The following is a 13092-nucleotide window of genomic DNA, read 5'->3' as shown; positions in this document are numbered from 1 at the left end:
GAGAGATTTGCCCCACTAAAGGAAGGCCAGGGGGCTCCTGGGCTGGAGGGTCAAGGCCCTGAGGTGGAGAAGGAGGCTCTGAGCCGCCGGCTTGCTCTGTCTCCCTCCGCCCCCAGCAAGGCCACACCTGTGAAGGCTGGTGCTGGGCTCACCCAGGGGGAACGGCTGCTCACCTCTGGGAAGGCCCCCCCACCCTCCCCACCTCCTGGGGTGGCAGGGCCCTCCCCTGGTGGTGGGAGACAGCGGCCACAGCACCCTGCACCCCGCCTCCTCTCGGGTTACCTGGGCGGAGGGCTCCAGCGGTGGTGGCGGCTGGCGGCTGTCAGCACCCTCATCCCCGGGGGGCTCCGGCTCAGGCCCCCACGCTGCCGCCCTCCCAGGCCTCGACTCTGGGCCGTGGTGGCGGCGGCCGAGGCAGCAGAAACCTTAGAGGGGCCGGCTGCAGGAGCAGGGGCCCCTCATTACTGTTTCATAAGCCGGGACCCAGCCAAGAACAATGCAGGACATGAAACCACAGGAACCTGATCCCCACAGCTCACCTGAGAGCCGGCAGGGCGGGGGCCTGCGCATGGGCTCCCTGGGGACCCTGGAGCCCCAGAGCTCAGGCTGAGCCCACAGCCTGGCCACAGCCCCAGGGTGGGCACAGACTCTCTGGGTTCTAAGAAGGCGGCCACTAGCAGGACCTAGGCAAGGCCAAGGAATGGGGCTGGGGTGTCTGCCTTGCCATCCAAGCCAGAGGAGCCTGTCTGGGTTCAGTTTCGCCCCCTGCCCTGGAGCCAGATTCTGATCAGAGCCCGGCAGCGGGAGGTGTCAGATCCACAACCCGGCCTGGCGCCTTGGCCGCCCTAGGGACCTTGCCGCATGAATGAAGAGGGAGTAGCTTGCTGGGGTACTGCTTAGGGGTCCCAGCCTGGCTTGGCCCATCAGGACCCCCAGCTGGTCATGGCACCTCGTTTCTGCTCTTATGCCCAGCCTCCATCATTACCCACGGCCCACAGGAGCGGGCCCAGAGGCTAGTCCCTGGCTCTGATTTCCTGTTTGGCGGGTCAGCACGGGCCCTGGCCTCAGACAGACATCAGGCCCAATCCTGGCGCCTCTACTTCCCAGCTGAGTGACCTCAGCCATTTGGCTTCCTCTCTCTGAGCCTGGTTTTCTCATTTACAAAACTGGGATGAGAAGAGGACCCCACCTCCTAGGTGAGTTATAGGAATTAAATGAGTTAATATTTGTAAAGGTCTTATCTTAGGACAGTGCCTGGTCTGGACATCTTAAATATAAGAGAATATAAAAATATTAAATAGAAATTTTATTAGTGTTAAATCGATGGGATGTTAAATACACTTAAGAATAAATACATTAAAAAGGGATGTGTGGTGCCTGGCAAACAGCTTGACCCTCCCATTTAGGATCACTCCCTCCATCCAGATCCTGGCAGGGACCGGATCAGGCAGAGTGATTTCCAGGGCAAGCCACCCGCCACACCCACCCATGAGAGACTCAGCTGAGAGCAGAGCAGAGACATATCCAGAGCTGGGATCTTAGGGGAGCCGGAGCAAGCTTCTGGGAGAGACCCAGGCTATTCCTGCATATTCCCAGATAGGTGAAGATGTCAGAACTCCCCCAAGAGTTAACTTTACCAGGCCCCCAGGGAAGAGTTTGGGCCCAGGTGTAATGAGGGATCCAGCTGAGAACTGCACAGCGCCTCCCAGGTTGGGGGATGCTTCTTTAACACACAAATTTTGTGATTCTACAAGTTTGAAACTGTTCATCCATGAGCAAGACCAATCAGCGTCAGATCCTGAGCTTTCGTATCTCACTGAGGTATGGCTTCTTAGCTCTGTAATTCAGTAACTTCCCTCATCTCCAGTGTGGCCCACAGGAACCTCTCACTCACCACTCCAGACAACTCTAGATGGATTTCCTATCTCAAGTACCTGCCTCAGGAAGTAACTTACAAGTCAGCCATGTTCCACCCCCTCCATATTCCTCAGGTACCAAATCTTTTACATTCTCCTGTCCAGTTAGTTTTGAAATGCAGTCATTCTCTCTGCTAAGTCTCCAGCATCTCTTACAAGAGTAATTGTACCTTTTCCTTGCTGGTCACTCTGATTTACTCTCACTCCCTGCACTCCATTCTCTGCCCTGCAGTCAAAGTGACTTTGGAAAATGCAAATCTGATCATTCCCATTTAAAATCTTCATTGGCTCCTATGTCCCTCAGGAAAAAGTTCAAAGTCAGCATGTCTATAAGGCCCCACAAGGCCTGGTGAGATCAGCTCTCACCTTATTCTTCATCCTTGTTCTGGAGTTCCTGTGCCCCTCCCTCTCGATGGCCTTTCCATCCTCCAATATACCTCCTCCTTTCTGCCTCAGGGCCTTTGCACTTACTGTTCCCTTCCTTTCCTCTTCTCCCAACTTCACCGCCAATGTCCTGACAGCCTTTACCAAGCAACTGAAACATTATTTCCTTGGAGAAACCTACCATTTATCCTCATGCTACTTGCTATTCTTTACAAGTTTTATCACAACCATAATTATTTACATATTTAATTTCTTAGTCTCCATTTCTCTTGCTAGACTACATACCCTATGAGCCAATGGCTATGTCTGTGTTACTTATCACTGTTTTCCCAATATTGAGTATAATGCCTGGCATATGTTAAGTACCTATTAATATGTGTGAATGTATGAGCTGGCCCGAGGTCTCAGCTGGGAAGTAGTGGGACTGAGACTGTTGAATCCTCAAACCTGTTGAATCCAAATTTCTTCTCTTGTTCCTCATTTGCCACTCCCTACCCATTGGGAAAAGGCTATTTCCATGGGAGATGGACTCACTGAGCTCTCAGGCATCTGTTCTCAGAATTGGGGATGGGGGGCTGCTACAATAGAAAGGAATCTCAGATTTGTTTTCCTGATTGAGAAGGAGGGAGAGGAAACTAATGAGTACTGAATTAGTCACATGTGACTTAAGCAGTGCCAGACGCCCTGAGTGAGAAGCCCACTTTACTCTTTAGGAGAGTGAAGCCAGAGATGGTAAATGACCCAAGGTCACACAGCAGGAAATGTCAAACCTAGTACTGGAGCTCTGGCCTATGTGGCTTCAAAGCTAAATGGTGACTCCCTTATATTGGTCACCTCTTGGAGCCAAACTCCCCTACATGGTTCTGACTGCCAGGCTTAAACGGAGCCTCAGGACCTCTGGGAATGACAGAGCCATAATGGATCAAGGCTGGCAGGGCCATGGAGATTCACAGGTCCCATTCCTCTCATAGCATGTGTACTAGGAGCTCTGGGTTTATGAGTATGGGGACTTTGGCCTAAGACCACATTGATCCCAAAGTAAGAAAATGCTTCACTCCTTCAACATCTTCAAGGAGAAGGTTTCTGGTGGGTGCTGGGGTATCTCTAACACCTCTCTAACATCTGCCAATCTCTCTTTTTAATAGAGGCAGCAGGACTCAGGCTCAGAGCCTTCAGGCAACAATAATCTCCAGTTAGAACTTAATGACACTTCTGGTTTTTGTCTTTTTTTCCCCCCCTTTCTTTTTAACCTTCTAAATAAAGGATATGATCCTACTTTTCAATTTGTGGTGATAATGTAAAGTTCTGTTTTAGTATAAGTATAAAAAGGGTTTTGATTTAAAGAATAAGGTAAATAGTAGATTATATGAAACTATGGCTAAAAAAATAATCATAAAATCAGGAGAATAATGCATTTGGGAAACATTAACATGGTCCCACTACTTCATTGTGTAGATGAGAAAGTTGAGGCTATGCCGACCTGTGGAGGCGCAGTGGATAAAGCGTCGGCCTGGAACACTGAGGTCGCTGGTTCGAAACCCTGGGCTTGCCCAGTCAAGGCATATATGGGAGTTGATGCTTCCTGCTCCTCCCACCTTCTCTCTCTTTCTCTCTCTCTCCCCCCTTCTCTAAAATGAATAAGTAAAATCTTAAAAACAAAACAAAACAAAAAACCCCCAAAAAACTTAGCATTAAAAAAAGAAAGTTGAGGCTCTGCCCAGGAGGAAGGCCAGTGTCTGAGTTCAACTGCAAGTGAATGTCCCAGCCAGGCCTTAGCCTAACATGGACTCCCCATCCCAAACCACCCCAACCACTCAGGAAAGCCAGCCCACCTGGTGCCTTGCTCTGTGAGCCTCCTCAGGGTGAAAGCAGTTTTGACAGCATCTCTGGGCAAGCACATTGGCCTCAAAGTGTTCACAGGGGACATTCCCAGACTCCCCCTCCATATTGGGTGAGTCAGGCCAGGGCAGCTCCTGCCTTACAATTACCCTGCATTGTGGATAAAATTAATGTCAGTTTCAGATGAGACAAGGAAGGTTCACAGAAGTTCCATAACTTGCAAGGTCCTAGTGGCTGAACTGGGTTCAAACCCAGGTCTGTGTGCCTCCTCTACACACACACACACACACACACACACACTAGGAGGTGGATGTGCGGGGCACTGGATCACACTGCCAACTCGCACAGGTCCTTTGGCAAATTCTGGGAGTCAGGCAAAAGGTCAGTCATGTATTTTCAGAGTTAAGGACAAAGTCATAAACAAACGTAAACAACCTAAAGTCACGCAGCAAGTCTGTAGCAAAGCTACCCTGGCGTTCTGACTTGGCTGTCTCTTCTGTGACACTGAGAGCTCCAATGCCATGCCCTGGAGGGTGGGCTGGAGGCCTCAACAGTGACTTGAAAATGCCCTCCTAACCCACAGAGCCCTAGGAAGGAATGGGGGTGAGAGGAATCCATATTCTCAAACACACATGCCCCTTATGGTGCCCTGAGATCACTGCCCATACCTGTCCTCCTCTGGAGAATTTCCTCCACCTTGTCCCAGGGGATCAGGCCTTTCTTGCCAATCTAACCTGAGAGCTGGGGAATTTCAAGTTCTCCTCTGGGACAACCTGGGCAAAGGTTCCTGGCTCCTCCACCATCAGACCCTGGGGAGGTGGCAGGGCACTGTTGGGGTGGGGGGAGATCCACTGGCCCCTCGGTGGCTCTGATCCTCTCAGGGCTCTTCTCCTGGCATTGCTCCCTGCTTCCAGTGGTAGAGGGGGAATGAATCCGTCCCACCCAGCTTGGGCGGTTCTTTCCCAGTCCAGCCACATAAAGGAGTATCTCCTCAGATGGAAACCTCCACTCATTTTTCTGGGGGCAATGTGGAAGGCTTTGCTTTACTCCATGTTCACCTCAACGCTCCCACTTCCTCCTTCCCACCCCTAACCAATTGTCAGAATCCTTCTCTGTCAGAATCCTTCTCTGAAATGCACTTTAGCTGTGGATATAACAATGAAAAATCTGCAGAGGACACAGATACCCCACCAGAGAATGGACCCCTGGACCTCTCTCCATCCAGCCAGTCAGGCAGCCCCTCCCTGTATCCCTCACCTCTCTACTTTTTCCCCCTTATTCTCCTCCCCTCCACCCTTTCCACTACGCAGTACTAACCTCGGCTCGAATTTCCACGCACAGGGGTACCGCGGTGGGTTGGGCGCCGAGGTCACAGCCTCTTTATTTTAACAATGAATCAGAACGTTGCCCGGGAGGTGGCCAAAGACCACGCCCCTGCCGCTCTTTCATAGGCTTCCTCTAGGTTCTTATTAACATAAAGGCTGTGAGATTGGACAATCGAGAACCAGGGGCAGGGCAGAGGCGGGCGGTGCCCAGATGCCTCGCGCGGGACCCGTCGCACGTTTAGCCTGAGCAGCGGAGTCCGTATCCTCAGTGGGCCCGTGAGACGGGTAGCATTGGTGAGTCTGGCTCCTTCTGACCTCTTATTCCGCTGGATAATTCCCGCTACAGACTCCTAAAGTGGCTTTCGCCTAGACCTTGGTCTAGAAACTTAACCTCTCTGTGACTCAGTTTTCTAATTTTTTTTTTTTTTTTTTTGTATTTTCCTGAAGTTGGAAACGGGGAGGCAGTCAGACAAACTCCCGCATGTGCCGACGGGATCCACCCGGCATGCCCACCAGGGGGCGATGCTCTGCCCATCTGGGGCGTTGCTCTGTGGCAACCAGAGCCATTCTAGTGCCTGAGGCGGAGACCATGGAGCCTTGGCTGCGGGAGGGGAAGAGAGAGACAGAGAGGAAGGAGAGGGGGAGGGGTGGAGAAGCAGATGGGCGCTTCTCCTGTGTGCCCTGGCTGGGAATCGAACCCAGGACTCCTGCACGCCAGGCTGATGCTCTACCACTGAGCCAACTGGCCAGGGCCTCAGTTTTCTAATTTTTATGAGGGTAATAATATTATCTGTGAGGATGAAATTAAATGCCTAGGGGTTTTTGACCTCTATTTGCACACTTTCATTGATGTGACGCTCACTCATATATATGCACAGTTCCATCTTTTAAAAAGCCTAACTTTTCTAAGAACTGTATGATTCCATATATAGGTAGGACACAAAATTGAGACTCATGGACATGGATAACAGTGCAATGGTTACCAGGGGGAGGAGAAGGGAGTAGCGGAGAGGGTGGGGGAGGGGGACAAAGAGAAACAAATATTAATAGAAGGTGAGGGAGGATGATTTGACTTTGGGTGATGGGTATACAACATAATTGACTGTCCAAATGATGTGGAAATGTTTTCTCTAAATCTATGTACTCTAGTTGACCAATGTCACCCTGTTAAATTTAATTGTCTAAATAAAAATAAATTATTTTAAAAGTCTTTTTTGTGACAGAGAGGGACAGACAGGAATGGAGAGAGATGAGAAGCATCAAGTCTTCGTTGCGGCACCTTAGTTGTTCATCAGTTGCCTTCTCATGTGCTTTGATGGGTGTGTGGGGGGCGCTACAGCAGATTGAGTGACCCCTTGCTCAAGCAAGCGACCATGGGGGTCATGTTTATGATGCCACGCTCAAGTTGGTGAGCCCACGCTCAAGCTGGATGAGCCGCGCTCAAGCCGGTGACTTCTGGATTTTTTTGTTTTTTGGGGTTTTTTTGTATTTTTCTGAAGCTGGAAACGGGGAGAGACAATCAGACAGACTCCCGCATGCGCCCGACCGGGATCCACCTGGCACGCCCACCAGGGGCGAAGCTCTGCCCACCAGGGGGCGTCGCTCTGCCACGACCAGAGCCACTCTAGCGCCTGGGGCAGAGGCCAAGGAGCCATCCCCAGCGCCCGGGCTATCTTTGCTCCAATGGAGCCTTGGCTGCAGGAGGGGAAGAGAGAGACAGAGAGGAAGGAGGGGGGGCGGTGGAGAAGCAAATGGGCGCTTCTCCTATGTGCCCTGGCCGGGAATCGAACCCGGGTCCCCCGCACGCCAGGCCGACACTCTACCGCTGAGCCAACCGGCCAGGGCCGACCTCTGGGTTTTGAATCTTGGTCCTCTGCGTCCCAGTCCAATGCTTTATCCACTGCATCACCACCTGGTCAGGCAAGTCTAACATTTTTTTTCTTTAATTGATTTTAATTTATTGTGTTTACATAGATTCTAGTGTCCAAGTCTAACATTTTTAAGCTAACGTTTATTCTGCATTATCTATGTGGCAGCTGCTAGTCCAAAATCTTTACATTCATGAAGACATAGTAATGTGAAAGATTAAATACCAAGCTCTTCATTTCACAGCAAGTGAGGATCATAGAAATTCACTTGCCAGTGTCACACAGCTAGTAAGTGGCAGAGGCAAGACTAAAACCCTGTTTGTCTGCCTCCACCGGCGATTACACAGTGTTTGCACTAATTCAGTCAGACATTCACATGTACCTGGTATAGCCATGCCCGAGCTGGGTACTGGGGAGATGATAACATAAATAAAATGTGGCTCCTTCTGAGTTGAGGAGCCCACTGACCAGTAGGAGAGACGGCCTCTGAAGAGGTCAGCCTGGCCCAGGATAGAACAGGCAAAGATACAGCTTCATAAAAAGAATAATGTTGCCTGACTAGGTGGTGGCACAGTGGGTAGAGCGTCGGACTAGGATGCGAAAGGACCCAGATTTGAGACCCCGAGGTTGCCAGCTTGAGCGCGGGCTTATCTGGCTTGAGCAAAAAAAAAAAGCTTACCAGCTTCACTGGCTCAAGCAAGGGGTTACTGAGTCTGCTGAAGGCCCACGGTCAAGGCACATATGAGAAAGCAATCAATGAACAACTAAGAAGTCGCAACGCGCAACGAAAAACTAGTGATTGATGCTTCTCATCTCTCTCCATTCCTGTCTGTCTGTATCTATCCCTCTCTCTAACTCTCTCTCTCTCTGTCCTTGTAAAAATAATAATAATAAAATAATGAGCCTGACCAGGCGGTGGCGCAGTGGATAGAGTGTAGGACTGGGATGTGGAGGACCCAGGTTCGAGACCCCGAGGTCGCCAGCTTGAGCGTGTGTTCATCTTGTTTGAGCAAAAGCTCACCAGCTTAGACCCAAGGTCACTGGCTTGAGCAAGGGGTCACTCGGTCTGCTGAAGACCCGCAGTCAAGGCACATATGAGAAAGCAATCAATAAACAACTAAGGTGTCACAAGGAAAAACTGATGATTGATGCTTCTCATCTCTCTCCATCCCTGTCTATCCCTCTCTCTGACTCTCTGTCCCTGTAAAAAAACAAACAAACAAAATAAAAGAATAATGAGCCTGACCAGGTGGTGGCGCAGTGAATAGAGCATCGGACTGGGATGCAGAGGACCCAGGTTCCAGACCCCGAGGTCGCCAGTTGAGCGTGGGCTCATCTGGTTTGAGCAAGGCTCACCAGCTTGAGCCCAATGTCGCTGGCTTGAGCAAGGGGTCATTCGGTCTGCTGTAGCCCCCCAGTCAAGGCACATATGAGAAAGCAATCAATGAACAACTGAGGTGTCGCAACGTAAAACTAATGATTGATGCTTCTCTTCTCTCTCCGTTCCTATCTGTCTGTCCCTATCTTTCCCTCTCTCTGACTCTCTCTGTAAAAAAAATAAAAATAAAAAAAAAATAAAAAAATAAAAAATGAGCTTTCTGCTTGGCCCCAATTACTGTCAGCAAAACAGGGAGTAGGTGAGACTCATGTTCAGTATCTGACTCTAGCACTTCCTGGCTGTGTAATTTTGACTAAGTTCCTTGACCTCTCTGAGTTTAGGGTGGGTAGGCACCCAGTTTGAGTTTGATGCTCAAGGTATGGCCCCTGCCCTCTTGCTCCCACCCATTAGTAAAACCTGAAGCCAACTCAGAATGGCCCTCCCAACAATTCATTAAATACTTATGGAGCCCCTACTTTTGTCAGTTGTGTATGCTAAGGATACATCAGTGAACAAGACCAAATCTGCTTTTGTAACACTCATATTTCACTGGAGACAAAAAGACCACAAACTAGATAAATATGCAGTATGTGGGATATGTTGGCTGGTGATGGGTGCTAAGGAGAAAAATGAAACATGTAGGGAGTTAAAAGTATCTGGTGTGGTCATGGAAGGCTGCATTGAGAGGTGACATTTGAGCAAAGACCTGGAGAAGATGGAGCAGTGAGTGTGCAGATCCTGGGGAAGAGCGTTTACAGTTGAGGGGACAGGTATGGAGAGGCTGGAGTGGACAGAATGAGTGAGACAAGGGAAGACCAGGAGCAGGGTGATGGTGGTCCTCTTCACTGTCCCTAGCTCTGGAGCTCCCTGGTTGCATCCTTCTGAGGGATAGCTCAGAGCTAAGGGGGAATGGTGGCAGCCAAGGCAGCATCACCACTTGTCATCATTTAGTTCCAGCCTCACATCCCCTTTATTACTTCCTGAAGCCTGCGCCTGCTCATCTCCACGTTTGCTCATGCCATTTCCTATGGCTGGGACACTCCTCTTCAGACGTCTGGGGAAGCAGAAAGGCCAATGACAGTTCTGTTCCCTCTCTATCCCACTGAGCCTCAGCTTCCTCTCTGTCAAGTGGAAATGCTCATTCCAGCCTTCCCTGCTCACAGGCCTGATGGAGAATCACTTGCTCTGGGAAGGCAAGATAGACATGCAGCATGCAGGGAGCCATGGCCCAATGGAGCAGGAGCAGGAAGGCACAGTCTCTAAAAGGGTCACCAGGGCTGGCTCCAGCCCATGGTGGCTGCATAGTGGTGATCCAGAGTGGCCATGCTTGCTTTTACTGACCCCTTTAGAGACCCAAGCCTTGATATAGCTCCTAGAGGCCTGAACCCACAGATGCGAGCAGCAGGAGTAAAGAATTCAGATGTGGAACAAAGCGAGAGGAGCCCCTGGGAGAAGACAAGTTCTCCATTGGTTCTGATTTCACCACTCCTGATCCTAGGCCTGGCAAAACTATCGGGACTCAATTTCCTTGGTCTGCTGGAAGGATTAGAGACATACACAGGAGAATAACAAGAATGATATAGTAATAAACATTACACATTGTAGGTATAAGTTGTAAATAAACCATGTCACTGGGGATGGGGAGATGTCTCAGCAGTCAGCAGCAGCCACATACACAATGGAGGCACACTGGAGAATGCCAGGTACCATGGAAACTGGTTCATATGCATGTTCTCATTTTAGCCTCTTAGGGGCAGCCCTAAGAGGTAGGTTGTCTTTTGTCATCCTACACTTGGGGAACAGACCCAGAGGTTAGCAAAACAAGGAGCTCAGACTGTGGCCAAGTGGCAGAGCCAACATTCAAACCTAAACCCTGCTGCCTGACCAGGCAGTGGCGCAGTGGATAGAGCATCAGACTGGGATGCGGAGGACCCAGGTTCGAGGCCCTGAGGTCATCAGCTTGAGTGCGGGCTCATCTGGTTTGAGCAAGACTCACCAGCTGGAACCCCAGGTCGCTGGCTTGAGCAGGGGGTCGCTAGGTCTGCTGTAGCCCCCCAGCCAGGACACATGTGAGAAAGCAATCAATGAACAACTGGGGTGCTGCTACAAAGAATTGATGTTTCTCATCTCTCTCCTTTCCTGTCTGTCCCTATCTGTCTCTCTCTCTCTCTCTCTGTCACAAAAACAAAACAAACCCAAACCCTGCTATGTGCACAGATTCCCCAAGCCTAAATGTGTTCCTGCTCTCAGGAGCCTGTGAGGGCAAAGGTCACACTCAGCTCCCCTGGGTTGAGTACCAGAACCAGCTGGAGAGCCTGGTAATGGGCTCTGTCCTGGATGGAGCCAACCAAGCAGGGTGAGTCACTCAACCCAAGCACAAGGAAGGACAACCGAAAGGCAGCAGGAAGAGCAGGTAAAAAGAGCTGAGAAGCCAGGTTATGAGGCCTAAGCCCTGAGCTTTGCATTCCATGCCCAGGTGTGGCCTTCAGCCCTTCATCAGCCATGATCAGATATCACCAGATACGCAGTAGGTGTTGATGATGACATGGGAAAGCACCTGCCCTCTCCACCCCCCAGGTGCAGCCTAACAAGAACCACTGTTCCTGAGCCACCCAATGGTGAGGAAGGGCTGCTCCTGGAAGGCTCTCCATGGGGTGAGTGGCAGGAAGGCTGCCACACAGACTTCGGCTCCCTCTCCTCCAGAATCCCAAGTCCAAAGGCCATGGACCTTGTAGCTGTGCTTCCATGACAGCACTTTCCTGTCACCTGGACCATCTTCCACACTAGTCAAGAACTTTCAGTCCTTGCATTAGGGCCCAGCATGGGTCCCCTAATCAGGGTACAACATGAAATCTGAGCGCTCCAGCTCAGAATCACGGGAACCAGTAAGTGGTATGGGGGGAATCCGACAATGCCCCAGAACAATGCTCTGGTGTCCTTGATGGTACCACTCCTACCTTTTGCAGGCAGATTCTGCCCAGGGCACCTCCTGATCAGGAGAACAGCAGAGTGTGTGAGGTGGGTCACTAGTAAGCTGAGACAAAGAAGGGACAAGGCTGGTTTTCAATAACTGAGGCCAAGCTTGAAGATCTGGAAGGAGTATGAAGAAATGGCAGCATTGCAGAACACCAGCTGGGTGCCTGGCGGGGGGGGTCTGCTTGGAGAGGGCCACACTTTCAGGTGAGACGCTTTTTAATTTTTTTCTTTTCTTTTTTGTATTTTTCTGAACTTAGAAGTGGGGAGGAGTCAGACAGACTCCTGCATGCGCTCGACTGGGGTCCACCTGGCATGCCCACCAGGGGGTGTTGCTCCAGTGCAGCCAGAGCCATTCTAACGCCTGAGGCAGAGGCCATAAAGCCATCCTCAGCGCCCGGGCCAACTTTGCTCCAGTGCAGCCTTGGCTGCGGGAGGGGAAGAGAGAGACAGAGAGGAAGGAGAGGGGGAGGGGTGGAGAAGCAGATGGGTGCTTCTCCTGTGTGCCCAGACCAGGAATTTTTTTTTTTTTTTACAGAGACAGAGAGAGAGTCAGAGGGATAGACAGGGACAGACAGACAGGAATGGAGACAGATGAGAAGCATCAATCATTAGTTTTTCGTTGCGCGTTGTGACTTCTTAGCTGTTCATTGATTGCTTTCTCATATGTGCCTTGACTGTGAGCCTTCAGCAGACTGAGTAACCCCTTGCTGGAGCCAGCGACCCTGGGTCCAAGCTGGTGAGCTTTTTGCTCAAGCCAGATGAGCCTGTGCTCAAGCTGGCGACCTCGGGGTCTCGAACCTGGGTCCTTCCTCATCCCAGTCCAACGCTCTATCCACTGCGCCACCACCCGTTCAAGCCAGACCAGGAATTGAACCCAGGACTTCCACACACCAGGCTGACACTCTACTGCTGGGCCAACCAGCCAGGATCGAGATGCTTTTCTTTAAAAAGGATTAATCAGCCTGACCAAGTGGTGGCGCAGTGGATAGAGCATCAGACTGGGATGCTGAGGACCCAGGTGCAAAACCTTGAGGTCACCAGCTTGAGTGTGGGCTCATCTGGTTTGAGCAAGGCTCACCAGCTTGAGCCCAAGGTTGCTGGCTTGAGCAAGGGGTCACTGGGTCTGCTGTAGCCTCCCAGTCAAGGCATATATGGGAAAACAATCAATGAATAACTAAGGGGCTGCAACGAAGAATTAATGCTTCTCATCTCTCTCCCTTCCTGTCTGCCTCTCCCTATCTGTCCTTCTGTCTCTCTCTGTCACAAAAACAACAAAAAAAACCCCTAATAAAATGGGAACAATACAGAGGAGATTAGCATAGCTCTTGTGCAAGGATGACACACAAACTCATGAAGCATTAAAAAAAAAAGAAAGATGAATCTCTCCTTGCACCTGGGAGCTGCGG

The 13092-nt window shown here is 50.6% G+C and overlaps 1 protein-coding gene and 1 pseudogene across 1 annotated transcript in view; one reads left to right on the top strand and one right to left on the bottom strand.

The window, feature by feature from the left end:
* The window catches only part of TRIOBP (TRIO and F-actin binding protein), a 59228-nt gene extending 54967 nt beyond the window's left edge, over window positions 1-4261 (bottom strand). Inside the window, exon 1 of the mRNA XM_066358367.1 lies at window positions 4133-4261. Coding sequence (XP_066214464.1) covers window positions 4133-4246 — 114 coding nt within the window. The 5' untranslated portion in view covers window positions 4247-4261. The remainder of the gene's footprint in view (window positions 1-4132) is intronic.
* Window positions 4262-12967: 8706 nt separating this feature from the next.
* Window positions 12968-13056, top strand: LOC136390318 (U6 spliceosomal RNA; annotated as a pseudogene).
* Window positions 13057-13092: the final 36 nt, after the last annotated feature.

Source organism: Saccopteryx leptura, chromosome 1 (genome assembly GCF_036850995.1).
Source record: "Saccopteryx leptura isolate mSacLep1 chromosome 1, mSacLep1_pri_phased_curated, whole genome shotgun sequence".
Taxonomy (NCBI): Eukaryota; Metazoa; Chordata; class Mammalia; order Chiroptera; family Emballonuridae; genus Saccopteryx; species Saccopteryx leptura.
This window is presented reverse-complemented; position numbering and strand designations above follow the sequence as displayed.